This window comes from Poecilia formosa, unplaced genomic scaffold (genome assembly GCF_000485575.1).
Source record: "Poecilia formosa unplaced genomic scaffold, Poecilia_formosa-5.1.2 Scaffold435, whole genome shotgun sequence".
In the NCBI taxonomy this organism is placed as follows: Eukaryota; Metazoa; Chordata; class Actinopteri; order Cyprinodontiformes; family Poeciliidae; genus Poecilia; species Poecilia formosa.
This window is the reverse complement of record NW_006800374.1, coordinates 280,722-307,682: the sequence shown is the minus strand read 5'-3', so window position 1 is coordinate 307,682 and position 26,961 is coordinate 280,722. Positions and strand designations below refer to the sequence as shown.

The window sequence follows — 26,961 nt, the reverse complement described above, 5'->3', positions numbered from 1 at the left end:
ACGTTTCCAGCTGGAGACTCCTCGCTGCGGTGAGAGTCGACCAGAGAGGAGGGAGGCGGCTCAGCGCTCCGTGGCAGGCAGTCGGCAGCATCATGGCACCTATCGGATTAAAGGCGGTGGTCGGAGAAAGTAAGAGTTCCTCCTGTTCATGGCGCTTTTAGCGGGTGGTGAAAATCTGCCGCTGCGCTTCATGCCAGCAGCGGATGTTTGATTTCAGCGCAGGCCGCGGTCTTCATGAGGATGAGGATGATGATGGTGGTGCTAAATCACTTGTGTAGCTCAGGTCTCCTGCGCTGCTGATGCGCAGAAAACCGAGAACCTTATTAGCTCTAATTACTCACTGGTTTCATTTTGAAGCGAGGAAAACGTCCAAACGCGGTTTAACAGCCAATCAGCGTTTTTCTATCACCAATAATCTGCAGTGACGTCTGACTGAAGCTGTTAAATGAATGAAATATGGCGATCCGCGGGTTTCCCTGATTACAGCAGAGCCTCACCCCTCTGATGGAGCTGGAGTCGTTGCGTAAAAACAGCCCAGCTCGCTGTGAGGAAACGTGTTTGCTTTGTTCATCCTCAGTGACGCATCGAGGCGTAGAGGGGAAGCTGCGCGTTATTTAAGAGGCGATGCTTTGGTTAAACTCCGTCTGCGGGCCGCTTAAAGCTGGATGTTTGGTGATGGAGGCGCCGCTCGGTGCAGGCCTGGATGACAGAGGTCATCAAAAACAAACCCGGACAGGATGGGCTGAGGATGCGGTGCAGGATTTGCTCCATTTGTCCAAATAACCAGAAGCGCAACCAAGGAGCAGCTAAAAGCAGGAAGGGACATAGTTGGAAATGTTTATTTATTTATCTTCTTATTTAAATTCAGTTTTTATGTCCCTCACTCTCTCCTGGAAGGGTTTTCAAAGCGCAGACAGCTGTTAAATATAAAAAATGCAGACTTGAAATAATTGTTTGGCGCCCCCTGTAGAGTGGCGCCCCTACAGTCCATTCCTACTCTTTGCGTCATGATACTGAGATACTTCAGAAACCTACACCTCTCTATTTTAATAGTTCAAACAGCAAATATGCCTTAATATTCATTAATACTCACAGTATAAACCAGAACTAAGATATCAATACCAAATCAATATCTGATCAGTACTAGCATGATTTAGGGGTTAAGGTTATTTAGGGTTATTTATGGTTTAGTTTGAGATTCCATGATGATTTTTTTTCTTTTTCTATTGTAGTTTATAATTTCTGCCTCAAAAATATTTTTGTTTTGCTTTTCTTTCAAATTCTAAGTTTTTTGCTCTTTAGCAGAAACAAACATTTGTTTTATTGTTTTACTCCTAAAACTTTGTTCATGTTACAAAGTTTTAGCAATACAATTAACAGGAAAAAACCACAAAACACCTAAATGTCAACATAAATTAATACCAAAATATTCAGCATTTCTAGGGTATTTCTCACCAAGCTGCATTTTCTGTTGGATATTTAAGATATATTTGATAAAAATTCATTTTCTGTGAATTTTTAGTAACGTTCTGCAGAAAAAACTGCAAATACTGAACCAATATTTCTGTTAGCTGCTGCTTTGCTACTTTTTTGGTATTTTTTCCCCCATAAATCCTGATACAGCAAATACTGAAGACTTGTCTTCTTCTCTCTGGAGGAAAATCCAAATCAAAGATGGTGACAGTCAAAACGAGACAAAACGAGTCAAAATTAGATTCAAAATGTCAAATATTGGCAGAAAAGGCCTGATTGGTGCATCTTTAGCTTTTCCAAATAAAACAAGTATTTTTGTATATTTATGGCTCATCAGATGTTTAATAGGATTCCTGTCTTAATCTTGCTGGATTCACAGTTTGTACTGTTTTGGTTGGAGGAATTACAGCAGATGCCTGATGTATCGCTTTTGATACAGAGAAAAAAATAAATCAGTTATTTTTCAAAGAGTTTAGTTTGCTTAGATAAACACATACATAGAAATAATGTTGCAATATTTAATTTTCTGTCAGATTTAAACACCTCAGTAGTTTTTTTTATTTTTGTTTTGGGTATCTAGGATAAAAAAAATCTAAATTAAAATTGTAATCAGGTGATGAAACTTCATCAGAAGGTTTGTGTCCAGGATGTGTGTGGTCTGCAGAGATGACTTATCGTCAATGTCAGTAAGTCTTTATAATTTAGAGCAGAGATGTCCAAACTTTTGGTCATCAAGTCAAAATTACTCACAGCCCAAAAGCTGGTCTTTTTTTCCTGCCCAACAATAAACTGAGTATAAAATATTTCAATAAAACAAATTAATCCATTTTGTTTAAGATCAAAACTTGAAATTTATTTGTTTATTTAGCATATTTGCTTCGTTAAAAGAAAAGCCTCCAGTTTGCAGATTATTTGGGAATCATTTTGAGAAAAATTGAGTTTATTCTCAGCAAAAAACAGGATTTGGTTTTTTCCATGAAACCTTTGCTGCATTTGGTAGAGCTTCATAAATGAAACAGACGCAGATTAAATTTAGCTTTGGAGTAAAAGTTACTGAATAAATGTCGTCAGATTTACTATAAAATTAAAGGTTGGTAATTAAATATTAATATTTTGGGTTGTATCTTTTATTTTTATTATCTTAACTAAAAATAAAATCACCATCTCCGTTAACCAACTTTACGGGGCCGTAGAAGGTCAGTCCGACGACCACAAATGGCCCTCGAGCCGCACTTTGGACGCCCCTGATTAAATCTCACCATGTTGTTAAACATGCAGCTTAACAGCAGATCTTAAAATAATTTCCTTTCGTTTGCGGCCATCTTTAATGGTTTCAGCTGCTCAGTAAGCGAGCGGCGGCTCTGAGCCGTGTAAACATCGCGGCGGCGGGACGCAGCAGGCCGCACCTGCACCCTGCGATGGGATTGGTGGAGGTGGAGAGGGTTCCTGCTGCAGCAGGGAGGAAGAGGAGGAGAGAGGGGGAAGGGCGGCAGGCGGAGGCTCCCCTCCCCCCATCAGATGGAGGAGAGTCGGGACCTGATGAGGATGGAGAGATTAGATTCTCCTGACTGCAGCTGATAATTCATTCTTTGAATTTTGAATTTATTTTTTGTTACTGTACGTGTTCAATGAAATTAAACGCAAAAATGTAGGAAATATAAACAACGTAAGCATAAATATGGTGACATTTACATGATTTACAATATTAAATCAACATTTAATCAATTATTCTGATGATTAATCATTAAAAAATTGGCATGTTCTTCAGATTTTTTTTATTTAACCAGCAAAGCTTTAATTTATACATTATGAAAAAATATATATATTTTTAAATATAAGTAATCAATAAAAAAAAAAAACACATTGGCTGAAATGGAATAATAGCAGATTATTCATGAAGGTTTTTAATCTTAGAATAATTTACTTTCTCAAAGTAAAATGTAAATAGTTTTTGAAAGGTCTGAACATTTGGTCACTCATTAACCTTCTACAGTTAAGAAAACTACCTTACCTGGCTAAAGTAAAAAATATGGAAATATTTCTGACAGGATAACCAAAATGTGACAAATACAACAAAACAACATAACTACCTAGCTAGAAATAACAGCTAGTTAGCTCGCTAAACCTTATAACTTTTTTTCTATATGAACATTTAATTTATCTCTGCTGTATTTTTTACCAGATCCAAGCACTGGCTGAGCCTCCTAACATTTGTTTTCATAACTGTAAGACAGATAACCACAGATTAAAATATGCTGCTATATTTACGACCACAGACAGACTCAGTGAAACGCTGCTGTGCTAGAAAACCACATTCAGTCAGGACAGATTACAGTCAGCCTGACAGCAGAGCTTGGAGACAATCATCCTCACATTTCGTCCTTTAACCCAGACTGATGAACTCTGTTGGTTCCTCACAAGGAAAGAGTGAGATTATATAATCTGTATCTGAAGAGATGGATGTTGGAAAGTGAAGCACATCTAAAATAATGTTGCACAGAGGCCACACACTGACCTTGGAGGCGTCACTGAACCAAAGCAACACACACACACACACACACACACACACACTCGTCTGCCTCCAGTGTGTGACGCAGTGCCCCTCTCTAAAACACAAACAACGAATACGCTGCTCTGAAACATGCAGTCACAAATAAATCCAAGTCAGTTTACATGAAGAGCTCTGATTTATGTTGAGTTCCAGCACATTTGGTTAGCTGGTTTTACCGCTGTACAATGGCTGCTGGAAAAGACAAGAGTTCTGTTGTTGATTTACCATCCAGAAACCTCTTGCTGCATTGTTGTTGGTTGTGCAGGAGGCTCCACTTCTGCTTTTCAAAGATGTACGGTGGTATAATTGCCCAGCCATTTTCTCGTTGAATTGGTGGCCAGCAGCAGCTTGTTTGGATTTAAAGTGACAGGGCGCCCTAAAACAGCTACAACCTCTTTATCTAAGACTGATTTTGTCCTCCCAAAAATGTAATGAACATGTTTTGTTTAGGCCATAAACCCATCATAAATTGAAGCAAAATAATTCACTTTCAGGATTTTACTCTCTGACCTACAAGTGGAATTTTAACAAAGCCGGAAAAACTTCAAACTTATATTTTTTGGTTTTCTGTAAAGTTTTAGTCATGTAACATCACTGTTATGTTCCACTGATCAGTTTATTATATCCAGAAAAGGCCGACTAGCTAACGTGAAGCTAGCAGCAGATCCTAGCAGCAGATCCTAGCAGCAGATCCTAGCAGCAGATCCTAGCAGCAGATGCTAGCAGCAGATCCTAGCAGCAGATCTCGGCGCTCCATAAACGTTAAAGTTGAAGCGTTTTAACGAGCTTCGTGCTCCACATTCTGCATCCTGTTGAACAGGCTGGAGGAGCTGCAGATTGTGTGTTTGTTAATGTTTTAATGTTTGGTTTGAACAGCTGTTTGCTGTGTTTGTTCAGCTCCTTCCCTCTCATTGTGTCTCTATCAGAGACGACAGAGGAAAAGTCCACACGCCTCTTTCCTCCTGACACAAACCGTTTTCCACTCATTTATCTGTTAGCGCAGGCTGAAAGTTTTGTTCATAAATAATTCAACATGATTTTTATTAGTGCTTGAATATAACTCTACTTAAAATCCACTGATTTAATTATTCCATTAATGAAACATTTTTAAAATACAAATATTCACTGCAGCATCTCCAGCAGTGAAATTAAACTTTAAAATTATGTAAATTTGAGTTTATTTATAAGTGAAGTAGCTTTGTTAGCAAAACTAGCAAAGACAGTTCATAAAGTTATTTATTTTTATTAGCAATTTTTAACTTTTCATACTCAGAAATGTCAGAGTTTCTTTTCTAGAACATTTCTGAGTTCTTTATTTAGCTTTTTTTGTTTTAGTTTTCAAACTGAAGTTTTTTCTAGATGATTTCTGAGGTAAATCTGAATTTTTAAATCATTTTGCGTCACAACAGTGTGAAGAAAATGCTGAGTCAGCAGCTTTCGCTTTGATTTCGCAGGTTGTAACATTTCTGTATTAAAAATAATCATTATTGGTCTTTATTAATATATATTTGTATATTAACACTTAAAGTATAATTCTTATTGGTCTTATACTTCCTCATTTAAATAAGTGATCTATATATATAAACTTTTGTCTCTTTCAAATGAATTAATGAAACAAATTAAATGTCCATTTGTTGTGTTTCTCGTATTTGTTGGATTTTTTTTTTTCAAATCTTTCTCTAATCCAATCTTTAAAATAATCAGAATTTTCTTCTTCCTATTTTTATTTATATGTAGTTTAAGTTTCACATTCCCTGAAATCGACCAATCAGCAGCTTCGTAAATCTGCCACTTCCTGTGTTTTTCTTCAGATTAGCGCTCTGTAATCCAGTTTATTTGATCTCCAGTTAATCTGTGATAATCCATCGGGGTTTTAGAGGCTGAGCCTGTCGGTCCAACATGATGTTAAACCGCCGGTCCCTGTGAATGTTTCCGGTCTGGACCTGCTGGCAGATGGACGGTCACTGATCGGGCCAATATCGCCGTAAACATGGATCCATGTGGCAGCAGGCGGGTTAATCTGAGGCGGCTGGGATTAAAGACTTCCAGCCCAAACAGGATGACTGTTAGTTTATGCATCAACTCTTCAGTCGGCCAACCTGGTGGCTAAATTTTGCACTAATTTCTCCCAGTTTTGATCAAACTCACCTTTTTATTGTTTGTGTTATTATAATGTAAAAGTTTTAGCTGTTGGAGAATCTGTTGCTCTTTGTTTACATAAAATGCTGGATTAAAATCTCCTTATCCTCTTGCTGCAGAGATTATGAACGATGTCATCAAGAAGGTGAAGAAGAAGGGAGAATGGAAGGTGAGGCCTTCTGCATTTCTTATCATTTTCACCAAAAACTGCTTTAAAATACGATTTTTCTTTCTCTAAAGCCTAAAATTACATTTAAAACTGGAAAAATATGTCAGTATTTCTAAAAATTACCCAGACATTTAGAAGTTACCATTAATTTTTCCAGTTTTCTAAACATATGAAGCGTGTTATTAGTGATAATAATGTTTTTCTGCCCCAGGCTCTGATTGTGGACCAGCTCAGCATGAGGATGTTGTCCTCCTGCTGCAAAATGACGGACATCATGACGGAGGGCATCACCAGTAAGACACAAACCCAGTTCAGGGTTTAACCATCAACCAGCTGGTCTCCAGCTGCCTGCTGTGTTTCTGAGATAAAACAGAAAATGTTTAAAGTTGACAGGAAATTTGAAAACGTTTATCTTCCATGTGTGATTGGAAGGTAAACACCAATTATAAAGTTTTAAAAAGGCCAAACATATAAAAAACTGAAATGAATGAACAAACTCAGCCTGGCGGGCTGCAAGTCAAGCCTGGCAGCCCGCCAGGCTTATAATACACTGGAGGGAAAACCTGAAGTTTATGTTGTTTTACTTAATGAGTTAAACTCATTTCCATTTTGGGCCAAATCGGGATCCTGAGTGCTCTTAAAGGGCCAGTTCTGCCAGAACGTATTGATAAAACCCACTAAACTGTTAAAATATGAATAAATTCTTAAAATTAAACTGTATTGACCTTCTCTTCACATTAATGAAATCGTTTTTGTGATTATTTGCAACAAAAACCAAAGTGTTTGTGGTATTCATTTAGGTATGTTTGATGGTAAATGTGACTTTTAATTCCTCAAATTGTCAAATTATAGTCCATATTTATATGATGGGCTATAATTTGACATTAATCAAAGCTGTTTAGTACCAGTAAGAAAGTTAGCATCACTTAAACCTGATGTTTTTCAACTCACAGTTATGAATTAGCCCATAAAAGTGCAGTCATTTGTTGATTTTGCTTGAATTTCCAGAATAATTTTCAAAAAATTGAGGGAATAATTGATGTAATCTGGAAGAAATTAGATAAAAACTGCTTTGATTTGATGGATAAAATAATATTTAAGCACACTGTTGTCTAGGACTCATTATGATTAGGAATGTTTAACTAAATATGTCTGCCTTTACCTTTAAAGTTGTGGAGGACATCAACAAGCGAAGAGAGCCTCTGCCCAGCCTGGAGGCCATTTACCTGATCACACCAACAGAGAAGGTAAAAATACAGAGTCATGGATCAGCTTTCATTTGGACTCACGTTTATTTCCCTCATTCTTCATTTAAACAAACATGAAGTTCGCTAAAAGATCCCAAAATGTAAGAAATTCAGAGCTGGGCACATTTCCGCTATCGCGCTAACAGTGAAGCTAATTCTTTGTTTAGCACTTTTTTTCTTCTTCTTCTTTTTTGTTGTATAAATTCTAGATCACTAATTTACTTCACTTATCTATAAACTTTTAGTTAATTAAAGTTTTGTTGTCAACTATAATTCAAGTAGATGTTTATGCTCATGCTTTTATTTTGAAGTTGAAGATGCTGTTCTGTTTTCTCTCCTCACAATTTCTTTTTTTTTTTTCCAAGAAACTTTATTGATAAATGGGAAATATAAAAATAAACAACCCAATGAGATCAACTGAAGAACATTTACATAAATTACCAGCAGAGTTTATTCTCACCAGTTTCAGCTAAAATTGATTTTATGTCTCTTCAATGTTCAGACCTTAAATGTTTATTTTCAAACATTTAGCCAAAAGAAGCCTTTTCTTTTAAACAGATATAATCAATCCATAAATATGGTTACTGACAAGTACATTATGAAATCAGCAAGCAAAAAATCTCTGCTGTGCTATGCAAACTGTGCTAACAAGCTATCTAGTTTTTGTAGCAGAAAAGATAAATTTGGCTATTAGCATAAATTTGAAAACTGACAGAGTTGTCATAAAATGCTGCTAATAGTCTAGAAGCATCATAAAATAGTAAAATATAAATGTACATGTATCTTTATTTAATATTCTTTAACTGTTTGTAGTGATGAATTTAGCTAGCATTGTTTTATTAGCCTAGCAAACAGAAACCTAAAGTCACTCTATAATGCAGGTTTCTGATCAATTTAACACAATAATATGACTTTTTTTGCATTTAACTTGCCTTGTTAACCTCAGCTTTGTTTAGCACTGTTAGCCTAAGGAGAATATGTCTGTTATTTTTCATTTTTCAGTCAGTGCACACGCTCATCGCTGATTTCAAAGACCCTCATTCAGCTAAATACAAGGCAGCCCATGTTTTCTTCACTGACTGTGAGTTACACAAACATACAACCCTGTTGCTTTTCATGGATGCATTTCTGCTTAAACTGGGTGTTATTAAGAAACATAATGTGCTAATGTTAGGTCATCATGCTAATGTTAGGACATTATGCTAACATTAGCATAATGTTAGCAGTCAGCGTTTGAGAACTTGAATATATTCTGTTTAATGTTTTACCATCACAAAACTAAAATGATAAAGTAGTCCTTTAGTGTATAAATATGTAGTTATTCTACTATGGATGTTTTTTATTAACGTTTATAGAACAGTGGGCAGAAGAAATGAGTTTAAATGTTTTCTTTGTTTTTCCAGCCTGTCCTGATCCGCTCTTCAATGAACTGGTGAAAAGCCGAACCTCCAAAGTCACCAAGACTCTGACAGAGATCAACATCGCCTTCTTGCCCTACGAGTCTCAGGTAAACAAACAGTTACATTTAATTACGCCGTGGCTACTGATTGGTTCTCCAGTTTGCCTGTCAGTTTTCTGCCTTTTTTCCTCAGATTTCACTCCAAAATACGTAGAAATTCATGTTGAACTCAATGTCTGTAAGTGTGTCCATCTCTTGCTCATCCGCCATAATGTTTGACAGTTTCTGTGTTTTTGTGTTTAATTTGCTCCACATATGGTGAAATTGTGTCTAAACATCTCTACCTTGGTGTTAAATTAATTCAGATGAAGCCTTACTAACCTAAATCTGCAGCAGAACCAAATCCTTCTCCACATTTCCCAATTAGCTTCGTTTATTCTTTCTTTGTCAACTTGACCAGTTTTCCATCCCAGCAACAGCAAAGTCTAACCCAAGGAGAAAAACTTTACTGTTGCTCAGAAAGTTCTCTTTTTAGATGGTTAATTAATTAAGTTTAATATTGTCAGTATATTTCAGAATGAAGTTTCAACATGAGAGAAAGTATCAGGTTGAAAATTTGGGGATCTTGAAGATAAAGTAAAATATCATCTGCATATAAAAGTATTTCGCTTTAACATTGATGATGATCAGAAAATTTATATTTATTCTTACAATGTTGAAGCATAAATATCAAGAAAAAAGTTATTTTAAGGTTAGTAGCTGAACAGATGTGCATGTTTTTAAATGTTGCAACTTTTTTTGCCCATTTTTGGTAAAGTGATCAGACTCAGCTGCATGGATTACAAGTCTGATGTTATTATTTCTAATAACTGCACAGTATTTATCTGTTATAGTCAATCAATCAAGTTTATTTGTACGGAACATTTCAACAACAAGGCATTTCAAAGAGCTTTACGTCATAAAAACACAGTAATCAACTGAAATGTTACATTTTTCTGTCGTTACACATCAAAATGTTTAAGTTTCGTTTATGATGATTCAAAAACAACCAGGAGGGATTTTAGTTTAGGTTTAGTTTTCTAGAAGTTTATTCTAGATTTATGGTTCATACAAGCTGAATGCTGCTTCTCCATGTCTGTTGCTATCGTTGTTGTTGTTTATAAATTTGCTTTTTAAATATTTAGAACGTTTTTGTGTGAACTTTTACACCTGATGCACCTGAATTATTAATCGGCTTTAGATCGATTAAAATGTGAAGTGGTGCAGTGAAGGACATGAATACGATCAGCGAGTTTGTTTTGTTTTTGATCTGGTTTTAGATTCAGAGAGAAAACAGAGAATCGGGTGTCGGATGCTGAGTCATGATTCGCTGTTTACTGCAGACTGATCCAGAAACATTTCTCACACTGATTCCTTTCCCTCCATGTTTTCACTCCCACAGTCGATTCTGTGATTTTCCTCTCTCAGCTCTTCTTTTATCTGTTTATTTCTCTCTATTTTTCCCTCCATCCTTCCCCATTAACCCATTTTTTGCGTTTTTGCTGCGTTCCTCCTCTCCTGTCAGCAGCGATTAATTCAGAGTCGGTGGTTTTTCTGCTGGAGGCAAAGCGATGCCTCGGTGTCCCGCCCACAAGCAGAATGAGTGAATCTGATTGGTTGGAGCCGGACATACGCGACGTTTGTAGCCAATCGCTGCTGAGCAAAGCAAAGGATCCAACTGCAGAGCAGAAACGGTCATGTGATGATGGACAGATGGAGATGAAGGAGAGAAAAGATGAGGAGAGGAGGGAAAATAGAAAAATAGAAAAAAAAAGAAAAAAAAAGAAAATACAAACAAGAAGAAAGTGAAAAAATAAAAAGAAAACAACAAAAGAGTGAAATGAAAGAAACAATAAGAGTAAAACAAAAGAGAAAAGAAAAAGTAAAGCTATAGAAACAGGAAGGAAATAAAAAGAAAGAGCAACAGAGCAAAGAGAGCGAGTGAAAAAGTGAAATAATAGAAAGAGAGAGAAAGAAACAAACAGGTTCATTTTCTGGTTTAAGTAAAATAAATGCCACAAGTTACATGTTTGTATCTAGTAGAAGATAATCGGTTTAACTGGGTTAACTGGGTTTAACTGGGTTAACTGGTATGTGCAGGTGTACTCCCTGGACAACCCGGACGCCTTCCACAGCTTCTACAGCCCCCATAAGGCCCAGCTGAAGAACCCGGTGATGGAGCGGCTGGCCGAGCAGCTGGCCACGCTCTGCGCCACGCTGAAGGAGTACCCGGCCGTCCGGTACCGAGGGTCAGCCATTTTAACTCCTCCAACAATCTGAACCAAAACCTGCAGCATTTGGTCTGAATCAGACATCAGAACAGAGAAATTCCTCTTAGGCTGTTTAACTGAATGTATTGGACTGTTTAATATGTTTAGCTTTTATGTTTATCCTCTTGCTTTCTGTCTGTTAGGGAGTACAAGGACAACGCCACCTTAGCCCAGCTGGTTCAGGACAAACTGGATGCCTACAAGGCCGACGACCCCACCATGGGAGAGGTGATTTAATTCAACATCCCTTTAAAACTCTCATTTCTTTTTCCTTTTCTGATTTAGTCCAGTAGTCTTGGTTTGATTGGGAACCAAAGTTGCAACATTTGTTACGTTTTCAGTTAGTGCAGTTTGCTTTCTGTCAAACAATCCAATCTGTTCCCCTCCTCGCCTGGGGGGGGCGCTGCATCACGAACCACTGAAGGAAACGAGACAAAAACCTCTGAAGACACTGAGAGCAACTTCCTTCTTCATGAAATCAAACAGAACCAGAGTTCACTTGTTTGGTTGCACATTCATATCGTCCCCCGAATGAACCGGACTGTCTACTGTCTATGCAAATGAGCTACAGTTCAGTTAAAGTGAACTAAACAGGGCTGGTGTGAATGTGTAACTGTGATGTGAACCAACAAACCGAACTCTCCTACAAACCTCGGTCTCAGTTTGGTTGAAGTGAACTCTGGTTCTGTTCGAATGCATATGTGAACACTAAGCGGACCTCTCCCAAAGCAAGAAGTGGACTACAGCCCAGGGCATTCTGGGTAAATAAAACCAAAATAAACTCACTAAGTAATGGCTTATGGGTTTTTTTTTTTACCAAAGACAAAAGAGAAATCCTAAAATCTGATGCTACTGCACTTTTGTTTACATTTTGTGAAGGAAGAAGTTGTGCTGAGTGTCTTCTTCTGTGGTTCCTGGTGCAGCGCCCCCACAGGCGAGGAGGGGAACAGGTTGTTCAATTAGTTAGTATCCTTTGACTCACCTCAGTGTGAAAGCAAACCTCAGCAGCTGAAAATTTAACAAATGTTGACATTTTGGTTCCCAATCGAACCGAATCGATCAGGAGTTTAAATACCTTTAAAGACATTTGTAGAAAATGTTGAGGAGCATAAAAAGCCTCGACGCTGAAGGCCGACCTACAAGTGTTTCAGCCGTCTGTCCTGCAGGACACAGCCTGTTTTTGTCTGTTTCTCTGGCCTTTTCGTGTCGCCTGTAAGTGCTTCTCCGTCTGCAGGGTCCTGATAAGGCCCGGTCTCAGCTGATCATCCTGGACCGAGGCTTCGACCCGGTGTCGCCCGTCCTGCACGAGCTCACCTTCCAGGCCATGGGCTATGACCTGCTGCCCATCGAGAACGACGTCTACAAGTGAGGGAAAGCAGAAAAGCAGCTGCAGTCTGCTGAGACGGGAGGATAAATCATCTCTGCTCCTTCCTCAGATACGAGACCAGCGGGATGGGAGACTCCCGGGTCAAGGAGGTTCTGCTGCACGAAGACGATGACCTGTGGGTGAGCCTGAGACACAAACACATAGCCGAGGTGTCCCAGTGAGTATCGCCTGCGTCGCGTCCTCTGGTGGAGTAATGAAACCTCCGTACGGCGTTCAGAGGAGTTTACTTTGGTTTTGCTCTGATATTAGGGAAGTGACGCGTCAGCTGAAGGAGTTTTCCTCCAGCAAGAGGATGAACACCGGAGAGAAGGTAAACCTGGGCTTTAAATCTGAAGCTATGCCATGAGTTAAACGCTGTAGAGACGAATTCATACCAATAATTTCCCATATAGTCTAGTGTATGGAACGAATAAAGTGTTTTACATCTGTTTTACATGCTGCTAGGCCTGTAGCAACAACCAATAAATCAATTAATTGTATGATGAATTAAAATTGTTTTTCTATTTTTTTCTCACTTTCTATCAAAGACTGAAGGATAAAAATCTTCAGTCTGGTGTTTTCAGTCTCAGCCTGTTTTTCTCTACAGAGATTTCATATTTGTTATTTCTGTTGTTTTGTTTATTTATTTTGGATATTTAAAATATCTCCCAGTTCCTGAGTTAAATATTTATTAGAGTTTATCGGCTTAACTTCTAGGAGAATTTATCGTCCAGCAGAATTTGTTTTACGAACCGCCAAAACAAAATTAAAATAAATCTTCCAGCAAAAACTAGAGGAAACATGAATGTTTCTGATTCAGCTGCAGGAGCCACTGATCATAAAATAGAAATACAATGAAAGGACATTAAAACGTTGAATTACCTTGTGTTGTTTTAATATAAACTCCATTTAAATCTTTGGTTGTGGTCATTATTAGAGTGTTGCTTGTGATTCCAGACCACCATGAGGGATTTGTCCCAGATGCTGAAGAAGATGCCTCAGTACCAGAAGGAGCTCAGCAAGGTGTGAGCCTCATGTTTATCCACATAAACACTCCGTTGGGTTGGGGTAATAACACCCAGGGTTTTGTTTCGTGTCTGTGCCAGTACTCCACTCACCTGCAGCTGGCTGAGGACTGCATGAAGCACTACCAGGGGACGGTGGACAAGCTGTGCCGCGTGGAGCAGGTTGGACCAGACGAGAACCAGCAGTACCGCAGTAACGCCGTGAGAAAAAGCATGACTGGTGTGAACTGGCGTTTCAGGATTTGGCGATGGGCACCGATGCCGAGGGGGAGAAGATCAAGGACCCGATGAGGGCCATCGTCCCCATCCTGCTGGACGCCAACGTCAGCACCTACGACAAGATCCGCATCATCCTGCTGTACATCTTCCTCAAGAACGGCGAGTAGACGCAACATTTACTCAGATTAACCTCTGCTTCTACTGTTACATTTTATCCAGAATAATTCAGTGAACAGACATTTTCTATGCTTTGTTAATCTAACTGAAGCTTTACTCAACTAAGAGTAGAGATGCTGCATAATAAAATCACTCAGGTAAATGTAACTACCCAACTCTGGACAGAAAGGGGTTCATTTACTTTGCAAGACAGTAAATACCTGGTTTAAAGTTAAGAAAAAATGTTTTTAGAAGTCAAATTAAATCTAGAGACATAAGAAGTGATTTTATACGGAGCCTGTAACAGGACATGGAGATCCAGAGAAAAAACCAATCCCAACTTACTTTCTCGAGATCCTGAGGAATGTTTTCAAAAATCTCACGTTTCTCTTTTGGGTGAAAATGTTTATACAGTTTCTGCAAAGTCGGTGGTGGAGTTTAAATGAGACACAGAGGACGATTTACTGCGTTTCCTACACTCTGGAGACGATTTACGACATTTTCTACATTTTATGGCGCTTCCTGAGGTCTTACAGAGTCTGTATGAACAGCATTTTCACCCAGAAGAGAAACTTAAGATTTTTTAAAGATTTTCTAAGGATCTCGAGAAATCAGGACTGCTTCCCCCTCAATGTCCCCTTTTTTAAATTTTACAACCTCATATCTCATATCTAATTTGTTTTCGTCCCATTGGAGCTGAATATATGAATGTGTGTTTGCAGGTATCACAGAGGAGAACCTGAACAAGCTGATCCAACACGCTCAGATCCCCCCTGAGGACAGTGAGATCATCACCAACATGGCTCACCTCGGCGTCCCCATCGTCACAGACGTACGATTCTCTCCTCGGATCGTCTAATCTCTTAATTTATCGTGTTTTTAGTCATTTCTGTTCCGGTTTTTCTTGACTCTTTGCTCCTCCTCTGCTTCTCAGTCTACTCTTCGCAGAGGAAAGAAGATGGACAGGAAGGAGCGAGTGAGCGAACAAACCTACCAGCTTTCTCGCTGGACTCCGCTGATCAAGGACATCATGGAGGTAACGCACATCTCCAAATCGTAGCTAAACTGAAAAAATGAATAACAGAGTGAGTACTCAGGAACTCTCCCATTATATTTGGTTATTTGTAAAATAAGTCAGACTGACTGATTGGTTAATTAATTTTAACTCAACTCATGTTGAGTTAAAGCTGGAAATGTTTGACTAAAGCTTTAACCTGAGTTAAAGCTTTAGTCAAACATTTCCAGCTTTAGTGACTCAGGTGGTTTTATGCCTTTCTATGAGTGATGACTGTTTTGTTGTGGTTCCTGCAGGATGCGATCGATGATAAACTGGACACCAAACACTACCCGTACATCTCCACCCGCTCCTCTGCTTCCTTCAGCACCACTGCAGTCAGGTACCCACGTTCTGGAGACGTTTTGGGTTTTTTCTCTCTACAGACAAACACCGAGGGTTTGGATCGATTCTGACTGGACAGAAGATGAGTCAGATAGTTAGCTTACTGGTATTTGGCAGGTAGTGATCAATAAAGTAATTAGATTGTCAATCAGACTTTCAGATGAAATTAGGAAACAAATGGAGATCAAATTAAAGCTGCAGCTCAGGTAAACATCTCTGTACTGGACACCCAGTTACACCAGCTTGTCGTCTGTTACTGGGAACAGTTTGGTGTTGATTAACTCAAGTAGGTCAACCTTTCAAAGTAAAACTCTAAACTTTATTTTAGGGCTGTGGTGATCTGCCATTATTCAAATATCATTCACAAAAAAATCTGTATTTTGATAACTTTTGATCCCTCATTCTTAACAAACTATTCCTGTTGTAAGTAGGAAAACCAATAATTTTCCTAATTATTTTGGTGGAGACTATTATTATTACCAATGTGACCCAATAATATTATTTTTGTGTTTTTCTGATTTATGCGCTCAAATGCTGAAAGGTTTGAAAAAATACTTTATGTACCAAAATGTTAAAAATAGTTCATAGGTAACTCTGGGCTGCTTTGATAAAAATAATTTGATTGGGATTTAAAATTAATGCTAACGTGTTAGCATGTTGTGAAAAGTGGAGAGAAAAGCCAAAGACTTGAATATAAATTATGTATTTTCTGCGGCAGTGCTCGATATGGACACTGGCACAAGAACAAGACCCCTGGAGAGTACCGCACCGGCCCCCGACTGATGGTCTTCATCATCGGAGGCGCGTCTTTCAGCGAGATGCGCTGCGCCTACGAGGTCACGCAGGCTAACGGGAAGTGGGAAGCCATCATTGGTGAGTGGAGCAACGTTGGATCTTGGATCCTTACTTTACCTTAACTTACTTTTCTACTGAGTAGCACGAGATAATCTGCAGACATGTAGCTTCAAAAAGCCCCACATTTATTATTAGCTGCAATCCAAACAGGTCTAATTAACCTGGAATCCAGTTAAGACGTTAATTCACTTCAGTAAACGGTTGTCTGGTTGGGGTTTTAAAGTTCGGTCCAGTGAGTTTCCAGTAATATTTCATCGAAAACTGGGCAGTGAAATCTGTCCCGTCTGGTTCATTCAGAAAAACTCAGTTTTGTCCAACAAACTCCTCCCTCATTTGTATATCAAAGTTATTGACGGTGTCTTGCAAAATTGTTTATAATCTTTGAGGTTTTTTTCCCATTTTTTGACATTGCAACCACAGATTTCTGTTTTATTGGGCTTTTATTTGATCGGCTAACATAAAGTTACTAGGAAATTAGTCATTTCTCCATTAAAAACATCTACTTGAGAAGTTTAGTCTGATACCCCTAAATAAATGAAAATAAATCTTTAGCATTTCTGCTACTTAGCAAAACTCAACAACTGTAAAAAAAAAATGAAACCAGGAGTGAAGGATCTGTTTTAAAGAACCACTTCCTGAAGTTCAAAAATGTAGGTTGTGCAATAACAAATTTGGTCCTTTGCTAATTCTGACATACGGGGTGTCAATATGGTTGAAATTAGCAGTTTAGCATTAGCTTCCACTAATTAAGTTGTTGGTGTAGCACTTTTATTTTACATTTATTTTATCTACTCATTTAACTTCCCTTGGTATCTATAAAGCATTTTTGAATTGAATTGAATTAGCATTAGTAGAGCTAATGTTAATTATTAGCACGTTAGCATGGTTTCTGCATGTTTTTTCATCAACTCAAATTTAAGACTTTTTAAGACCATTATGAATGAAATTTAAGACCCGTATCACAACATAAATGTACAAACTGGGGGAAAACACCAAAAATACTCCCTTCCATTTCTGAATCTTTAGCTACTTTGTAATTATCCATCACATAAAATCCCAGTAAACGGTTCCAGTTTGTGGTTGTGGTGAGACGAAATGTGGAAAACTCAGAAGGTGTGGACTATTTTGCAAGGTACGGTACCGACTGTGTCACATTAGTCCTGTTGTGGCCCTTAGTACTGCTGTCTTAAAGCTGAACCATCCACTGTTTTCTTGTTTCCTGTTGCTTTAGCTGTTGTCTCTCAATCAACTGTTATCTTTAAATTGCAGCCTTGTCTTCTTCTGTCTCCTTTTGTTGGCGTGTTTGTGACCTGAGTGAAGTTGGCTCCTCCCACCTTCTTCAAATCTAACAAAATTGGTGTCAAACGTTTGTGCAGCAAACATTTTCATTTGTGCCGCTGTCACTTTAAAGATATTGATAAGAAACGTTTCCAGATGTTTTTTATCAATATCGTCAAAGCAAAAGCACCACAAATGAAAATATTTGCTGCACAACCAAAGTTGATTGACACCAAGTTTGTTTGAATTTGTAAATGTGAGCGGGGAAATGGTTGACCTCTGACCTCTTGAAACTTTATTATCCTAAAATGATAGCGGCACAAACAATGCACGTTTCTGTGCAAACGTTTGACACCAATATGGTTACATTTGGGTAATGTGGGGGTGGAGGTCTGGTTGACCTTGTGACCTTTAAACTTTCGTTAATATCTTCAAAGCAAAAGCAGCACAAACAAAAAATGTTGCAGCACAAACCTAGCAGAGTTGCTCAACACTAATTTTGGCTGGTTGACCTTTCATAACCTGTGGGAACTTATTAATATCTCAATGAAAACAGCACAAAAACTAATTTTGCAGCACAAACAGCACAGTTTATTGAAACCAATTTTGTCTGATTTGAAGAAAGTGGGATGGTGGTTGACCTCTCACGACCTCTGGAAACATTTATTAATATTTTTAAAATGATAGCGGCACAAACAAACAAAAATTGCTGCACAAACATTTGACACCAATTTTGCTAGATTTGGATAATTGGGAGGGATGGATGGGCTGGTTGAGCTTTTGACCTTTAAACTTTAACATCTTTAAAGCAAAAGCAGCACAAACAAAACATTTTGCAGCACAAATGCAGCAGAGTTTATTGACATCAATTTTGTTTGATTTAGTAAATGTGAGCAGGGCAATTTGTTGATCTCTCATGACTTCTGGAAACATTTATTAACATCTTTAAAACAATAGCGACACAAATTAATATTGTTGCTGCACAAACGTTTGGCACCAGTTTTATTAGATTTGGGTGATGTGGGGAGTTGGTTGCCCTTTAAACTTCCATTAATATCGTCAAAGCAAAAGCAGCACAAACAAAAACATTTTACACCAACTTTGTTAGATTTTCGTAATGTGTGAGGGATGGTTGAACTTTTGACCTTTAAACTTTAACATCTTTAAAACAAAAGCAGCACAAATGAAACATTTTGCAGCACAAACTTAGCTTTGAGCTTACTGACACCAATATTTGGCTGGTTGACCTCTGGGAACTTTTTTATTAATATCTTTAAGATGATTGCAGCACAAACATTTTACACCAACTTTTATTGGATTGAGGTAATGTGTGGGGGTCTGGTTGAACTTTTGACCTTTAAACCTTTATTAATATCAGCAGCACAAACGTTTGTCCCCAGTTCAGTTTGTGGCAGGTGGAGGAGCCGACTTCACTCGGTTGGTACCGCCCTGTGGGTGCATGTCTGCGAGTCGACGAGTGTCTGTGTGTTTTCTCTTCACATCGTTTTGGGGTTTTATTTTGGAGAGTCGGGCTGTGGGATGCTGTGAGACGAGTGGTGAAGCCGCCTCTGTTCCTTCACAGGTTCCACCCACTTGCTCACCCCAACCAAATTCTTATCGGACCTGCAGCACCCCGACTTCCGAGAGTCCACTAGGGTGTCCTTTGAGGACGCACAGCCCTCAGACGAGTGAGGCAGAGACAGATTGGGAGGGAGGGAGACAGAAATCACAGGACAAAGTAAAGGCAGCCGCTCAGAGAAGCCCTTTCTGAACGTTTAGCACAAAGGGCTTCGTTTTGGTTCCTCCCTCTTCTTTAAACACTCAGAACTGTTTTATGTACCTCACCTTCCTCCTCCTCCTCCTCCTCCCCCCTGTTTCCCACTGGGATGGGCATTCCTGATCCCTCCTCACTGCATGGTCCGCTCAACTCCAACAGGCTCTTCTCTATTTAAAACCAAAATGATCAAATTAAAAGCTTTGGTTTAGTGTTTAGCGGTGAATCTGTAGATTGAGTCTCGCCTGCGGAGGTCGGCGGCGCCGTCGGCAGCGGCGGCCATGCCCTGAGGAGGTCGTGGCTCCATCCCTGCTGCCTCCTCTCCTCATCTCAGCCGGTGGATTAAATCGCTCTGATTTATGACGGCCACCCGAAGCTCCTCAGACCGTCTCACTCATTCACCTTTAACCCCCGACATCTTCACCGTGTGGCGCCGTCAGTGCTGCTGCTTTCCTTCAGAGCACAAACTTTGGCTGGTCACCTTTAGCCCGCCGTCACATGATAATACAGGGGTGTCCAAAGTGCGGGGCGGGGACCATTTGTGGCTCTTGGAATGATTTTTTTGTGGTCGTCAAGAATGATGCAAATTTGACTCGTCCAGCACAGATGGTTAACAAAGAGTTTCTATTCTTAGTCAGGGTTTAAGTTATTACCTATGGTGGAGTTTTAGGGCCAAACTAAGACAATAAAAAATGGTAACACTTTGTCATAAACAGGTGTTATGTCATAAGCATGGCATAAAACCTGTCATGAACATCAATAAGTCTTCATGAATATTTATGACTGTTGTCATAAAGTGTCATTCAGTAAATTATGACACTTTTAATACAAAGTTGACATTATTCAAAATGTCTTTAAGACAACTTGTCATTAACCAAGAAATCATTATCTGTCATACATTTGTTATAAAAGTATTACTGATTAAACTTTAAAAATTGTGTAGGTAAGAGATAATATTAATGACACTGTAATGACACTTAATGACATCATCATAACTGGTGCTACTTGTTCCACTTGATGTAAGAGGAACTTTTAATGACTATTTTTAAAGCTTAATGAAATCTTTATTGTTCGTCCTACTTGTTCCGCTTTATTTCAGGTAGGGAGAAATAATTACTGTTTTGTTAACGTTTTTGACAGTGTAATAACACTTAATGACATTGTTATGACTACTTTTATGACATTTATGATATGATAATTGGTTAATGTCAAGTTGTCATAACAAAGACATTTTGAATAATGTTAACTTTGTATTAAAAGTGTCATGATTTACTGAATGACACTTTATGACAACAGTCATAAATATTCATGAAGACTTCTTCATGTTCATGACCGAGTCATGTCAGTCTCATTCACACCCCGTCAAACAAAGTGTTACCTAAAAAATTAATAAAACTATATGAAAAAAGTCTAAATAATGAGAATAAAGGCGTTATTACAGCTTTATTTTAGTAACATTATTCTCGTCATTTTATTTTATTTTTACTTAGTGTGGCCCTAATACTTCGTCATAATCACCAACATAATTCTCTCACAATAGAAAATATAAATTACAACACAAAGTATTTCTCTTGTTATAAGTGAAATCACGTTTATCCAGAGACTTTTACTGAAAAGCTGACTTTGCTGCAATGAAATCAACTTTTAATTTATTTAATTAAACTTGATTAATTAGCGCTTTGAAAGTAAAACGCCCAAATCCGGTTCTCGTAACCGAGAATAATTTGCCCAAAAATACTGAAAACTAGATTTTTATCTTAATACCAAAGATCTGAATCAACGATGATTAACGAAACAATTTTACTGCTTTAACACCTTTATTTTATTTTATTTTATTATTTTGGCCCGCGAGAACTTGTGACTTGACTAATTTGGCCAAAAGTTTGGACACCCCTGTGCTAATATAACTCGTGGCTCGTCTACAGACGGTTAAAAAAACAAGGAAGACTTTTTTGGTAGTCTTCTAAAGCCCTTCAAAATTAAAAACCGGCTACACATGTAGTTAATGGTACTAACAAACACAAACATTGGACAGGAGGTTCTTTACATTGGTGAAAAATACAAAAATTAGATTAGATAAAAATTAAAAACTTATTAGAGCTGACGCAAGAGAAGCTTCAATAAAAAGCAAAACCAGAAAACAAAGATCTAAATATCAGCAATGGCTCCTTTAATGGTTTCAATAACAAAACTTCAGTCGACCAGAAAAACCATTAAAGACCAAAAATTACAAAAAAGTCTGACTTCATTAAAGGAAACCAGACAAACTGAGCAGAAAAAATAAACTTTCTGCAGACCAAAACATCTTAAACTCTACAACCCCAATAAATAAAAGGTTTTCCTGTAATGCTAGAACTTGGCCTCCATCTCATGTGCGACTAACCTGCTAAAGCATGACGGTTTTCCTGAACAAAATGGCTCCAAATCTTTACCAAAGACTACGAAAATGTCTGACTTGATTAAAGGAAAACTGAGTAGAAAAATAAACTTCCTACAGACCTAAACATCAGTGAACGTAGTGATGAAACCCAATAAATAAAAGGTTTTCCTGTAATGCTACAACTTGGCCTCCATCTCATAAACTACGGTTTTCTTGAGCAAAATGGCCGCCACTTGCTGCAACAGATCTACGTTTAAAGCTTTGTTGTTTTAGACGCATTCGGAGAATCTGTGTAGTTAGAAATGAAAGTCCATAGTGTTGTGTTTCTGGGGCAGGGAAAACGCCCACAAAGCTGTTTGTTTTCAGAACAACATACTCAAACATTTAAATTTTTAACAAGGTTTTTTCTCACATTGCCAACAAATTCTGCCTCCAACAGACGGAAAACTCTCAGCTTTGCATCAGAAACAAACCTTAGAACTGGTGAAAGGGTGCTGGGAGTAAATCAAAGCGCCCGTTTGCCTCAGAAATAATTTAAACTTCCAAATATTTGAGCTAATTTGGTAAAGTTGTGGCACAAACTGTTTGCTTTACTCCAAAAAGCGCCTTTCACGTTGTACGATGTCTCTGTGTCTTCAGCCGCCACAAACTTATTTTGACTTTGGATTTTATAATTTCTCCAGGGTTTTGTAGCTTTTTCTCTGAAGTTTGGTGTTTCAGATATTCTGCTAGTTTAACTTCACTTTCAACCACACCGACTAAAACCTGTGCTTCAAAAATATTACATGAAACTCTGTATATTCTGGTAGGTCACACACAAAGTGATACATCTATGCATTTTACTTTTTGGCGATTTTGAGGATTGTGGAGTTCCTCTTATAGAAACCCAAAATGTAGCTTCTTGCCAATTTTGTATATTTTTATAAGACCATATATAAACATTTTTGAAAGTAGAAGTACGCTGGTTTAGAGACCAAAACAACCCACAAATAGCTAATATTCATTAAAAACACTTTAAACTTTTATTTTAATCGTTCTAACACCAAATATACCAACGTCTGGATCGTAACACGCACAGTGGAAACCATTTTATCATTTCCATAACACCTATCGTTTTCCTTATCGCCACTCTTGGGTTTTCAGCCAATCACCATGAAGCATAACAAATGGAGCTCCTGGATTGGCTGCTTTGGAAACAACAGCCAATAGCGTGTCAGCTTCCCTAGATTTGTTTTCTTTCAAATATTTTGGATGCACTTTACGGAAAAATCTCTGTTTAGGTGAATTTTCTGTGAATAATTTGGAGTTAAATCCCATGTAAAAATTAGCAAACACTATATAATATAAATATAATATATAAACAATAATTATTGCTAAAAAAATTATTTTTTTATAAAATTGTAGAGCATTTTTAAATGTCTTAAGCGATTTATAAATAAAATGTACTAAAAGTTTGCATCCAAGCAGAAGTTTAGTTGAAGGAAAAGGTGATGTAGAAAAATATTTGTGAGCTGCATTTTACATCTGCCTTCATTTGCAATTTGTATCAATCTATTGATCAATTACTCTATTGATTATTGTGACGAATTGGAAAAAAGTCAAATTCTAAAATTTTTATTTAACCACTTAAACTTTTTTGTACAATATTAGAAATTCATTAAAAGACGAAAATAAACAAATCAATTCCTTTTTTAAAAAAGAAAATATTTTATTGGGTGAAGTTAAAACATATTTACAGATTTTTTTTTCAAATTGTTCAAATTTGGCTTGAATATGTTATTTTTCTTCAGATGACCTTTTTGTTTTAACTCCAGTTAACAATTAATCGATTACTAGTCAGTCAGCCACGATTAATCACTTTTCTACCTACTTTGCTGTATTAAACATCAATCTTTATTGATGACAATGTTTTTGTGAAGGACTACATTTTGGGTTTCATTCGCTGTAAACCACAACCAAACATCTGAACTATAACAAAGTGGAAATCAAATATCACTAAACTCACATTTTCACAGCCATAAACATGTTTCAATGTGGGACTGGTTTAATTTCAAAGCGCAGATAAAGTCACCACATGTGTAATATCCAATACTTTCTCTCTGTGTGAAACCAAACAGCGGCTTCTGTTCGGACCGGATGTTGTGAAGTGTTTCTGGTAGAGAGAGCTTGTAGTCATTTCCTGCCTGCTCATGTGTTTCGTGTTGTGACCGATGGTTTCGGCCGCATGTGCATGCTAATAATGCATCGAAGTCCCAGCAGCAGCGCAGCATCTACAGCTGAATAACTAAACTATTACCGCTGTTTGGTTTGAAAAAACAAAGAATCCTTTCAATTGTTCTTGTTTCTCTGAGAAACGTCAGTAACGGGAAACCAGTTAAAGTAAATCTTTGGTTTTTATAGTGTCTATTTAAAGTGAATATTGTTTTTTTTCCTACATGATTCATTATTAACCTTCTGACTAACTGATTTCATAACTCCGGGCTTCCATCTTTTCTTTCAACGGCTGCTGTCATCTGCCGTAGGCCTTCATAACAAAAGCTGAGAACACATTTTATTTAGTTTTTATGCAACTAAACGCTCAGATTTAATGCTGCGTCTGTGTGTGTTGTCTCCAGGATCGACCCACATCTTCACTCCCACCTGCCTGCTGGAGCAGCTCAAGGCCATGAACAAACCAGACGAGGAAGTCACGAGCTAAGAATCCTCCTCTTCATCTTTCCCAGCCAAATCCATCAGTTATGTATGCATAAAGCTTGGAAAAGAGAAAAAAAAAGATGGAAAAAATATATATCAAAGAATAAAACTGTTGCAAGTATTCTTGTTTTACAATGGATGCAACTAATTAAATTTATTTAAAAAAGATATTTGAAGGCCAGATAAAATGCAAAGTACCAAAATGTCCTATTGTATGCTAACATTATGCTAGGCTGTGTAAACAGTTTTTTCCTCTAGCGCTGCTCCTCCCTGTGAGTTTTACTGTTGGCAGATCGAAGGGGGATGTGCAATTTGAGACGACATTTTGTAAAATATATCATGCAATATAAATGTATTCACATATTTCAGCAGAGAGGAGCGCCATCCGCCCATCTGAGATGTTCGTATTCAGTAGCATGCTTGGACTAGTGTGGACTGTTCCGTGTTTTTGTGTCGAGTGTTTTGAGTGCAGAGGAGTTAGCGATTAGCTTATTTTCTTGGGGTTGAATACGATGCCAAAAACTTCTGAGTGTCAAACTATTTAAAAACATGCTTGGTAACTAAATATACACCTTCCTCCTGCTCTCCACTCATCTCCAAATGTAATTAAATATTCTTTTCTTTCAAGGTTTTATGCTAATAAGCTATTAGCTACATAAGCTAATGGTTAAAACCAACCATTCAGCCATTTTGTTTACAAAATGTAGCACATGCACAAAAGTAAGCTATAGCAAATGCAAAAGTCCTAAATACCGTAAGTTGGTAAATCGCTTCGTTTACAACATTAGCTTCTTAGCATATAACTGTCAACAAAAATTCTAATTAGCCGTTTGCAAAGCAATCTGATCAGCCAAATCTAAACAATTTTTTACCCAATTTTGTTTTGAAAGTGTATTTATCCACAAATTTTTTTTACAATTAACTTTGTTGAATTGGTCTGAGCTAACAGCTCATTAGCTCGAGCTAATTAGCTAAACTTTTCCCTTCTTTTAACCATTTCAAAATAAATTTTATGTCAATCAAAAGAAAGTTATCAGACATCACCACATTTTAAGTTTACAGCTTAATCTTACGTGTTTTGCTTGTCTTCTAGCTAGAGTGAAACAAGGAGGCTAAGCTAGCCAGTTAAGCTAACCGTTTTTCTGCTTCTGTTATTGTATATTCTTGAGAAAAATTTTCCTATTTTGAAAATCTGAATACATTTATTTTGTTAAAAATAAGAAACATTTTTAACCAACAAACATCTTAGCAGTTTTTTCCCCCTATTGAATTTGGTTAGCTACTTGCTAACCAAGCTAATGAGCTAAGCTACCAAACCTGGCTGTTTTTCTGTTGTAAAAACGTTACTGAAAATGGTAAGCACATGACGGGCACCAACAGGGCGAACAATGTTACAGAGATTTTTACGTTCTTCTCGTTTGTGCCGGCTTGTTTGACTCTCAACAAAACAAAGTTCTTGGTTTCAGTATTCGCCCAATAAGCTCAGTTAGGAAGAGAAACAAAAAAATATTAAATGAAAGCTAAAACCTTCACCCCTCCTTACTGTAATTTCCTGCACCAACCTTTTTTCCACTCAAACAGAAGATTTATTGTTAAAAAAGGCTGTTGCTTGCTGATATTAATGATTAATCCTAAAGGCCCGGCTGTGTTTCAGTATTGTATCCTGTCAGATCATTAGTACTAACCGGGCCTAGCACTGAGTAAGTAGTGTCATGTATCTGCCATGCGTTGCTGTTTAAGCGTCTTACTGTTGAATTGTGGTTTATTTTAAAGCAGTGCAGTAGTGAAACCTTTTCTGTGAAGCCGCTGTGTTTGTGACGTTTTAGCTGTAGATGTTAAACTAGGTAAAATATTTACTACTATACTTTGTTTTTCCCTCTGGTGCAACGTAACCCCGTCCCTGAAGTTGAATGGCTTTGCAATGATAAAACTAAACCTGCGTGATATCGCCTCCCTTCTGTAGGCCAAACAAGTCGTATTTTGCACTATAATGAGTTTTCTGTGATGCAAATGCTTGAGTTTGTTTTTTATATATATATATTATAATTTAGGCTTTATTTGCCCAATCACTGTATTTATTTAAAAGTTATTCATCAGAGAAAAATGCCAGTGTGTCCTGTTTCACCTATTGGGGCTGTATGTTGGCGAGTGTGTAAGCACAAACAGTACTTCCATGTGTACCGATGTACTACGGCTGTCTAATAAATTGGCTTCCATTACATGTCGCCGTCTTTCACATCTCATACATGGGACTGGATTTCTGACATCTACTTAATATTTAACTAAAATTAAAATGTAAACTGGGTTTCGGCGGCATGGTTGATAAAGTGGAGATAAGAAAAAATTGTCTTTTTTTTTTTTACATAGAAAAGTGTGATTTGTCATTATTTTTATGAAAAAAAATGAAGGACATAGGAAGATTAATTCCAACAATACAGACAGTTTTTCTGGGATTTTTAACACAATTAGTTGGAATTTACAGTGAAAACAAAAAGTCAATATTATTACATTCTTATTTATCACAATAA

General features: G+C 37.6%; 1 protein-coding gene across 2 annotated transcripts; it reads left to right on the top strand.

Annotated features, from left to right (window-relative positions):
- Nucleotides 1-26,654, top strand: LOC103155542 (syntaxin-binding protein 1). 2 transcript variants are annotated; one of them, XM_007577259.2, is made up of 20 exons: nucleotides 1-129; nucleotides 6,283-6,332; nucleotides 6,544-6,625; nucleotides 7,503-7,579; nucleotides 8,582-8,660; nucleotides 8,983-9,086; nucleotides 11,118-11,266; nucleotides 11,431-11,515; nucleotides 12,522-12,652; nucleotides 12,724-12,831; nucleotides 12,924-12,984; nucleotides 13,611-13,676; nucleotides 13,760-13,840; nucleotides 13,918-14,056; nucleotides 14,776-14,885; nucleotides 14,988-15,089; nucleotides 15,365-15,450; nucleotides 16,171-16,325; nucleotides 19,168-19,323; nucleotides 24,355-24,445. In XM_007577259.2, exons 1-19 carry the CDS (start codon nucleotides 93-95, stop codon nucleotides 19,275-19,277), a joined length of 1,812 nt encoding a protein of 603 aa, XP_007577321.1. In that variant the 5' UTR covers nucleotides 1-92; the 3' UTR covers nucleotides 19,278-19,323; nucleotides 24,355-24,445. The 2 variants fall into 2 exon arrangements, with proteins under 2 accessions (XP_007577321.1, XP_007577322.1); XM_007577260.2 differs by lacking the exon at nucleotides 19,168-19,323 and having other exon boundaries at nucleotides 24,355-26,654.
- Nucleotides 26,655-26,961: the final 307 nt, after the last annotated feature.

What these genes read in the sequence shown, in the direction of transcription:
- LOC103155542 (XM_007577259.2), top strand. Translation starts at nt 93, where the DNA reads ATGGCACCTATCGGATTAAAGGCGGTGGTCGGAGAAA. An exon ending in ACGACCCCACCATGGGAGAG is followed by an intron (nt 11,516 to 12,521) that starts GTGATTTAATTC and finishes CTCCGTCTGCAG; the next exon opens with GGTCCTGATAAGGCCCGGTC. An exon ending in CACATAGCCGAGGTGTCCCA is followed by an intron (nt 12,832 to 12,923) that starts GTGAGTATCGCC and finishes CTCTGATATTAG; the next exon opens with GGAAGTGACGCGTCAGCTGA.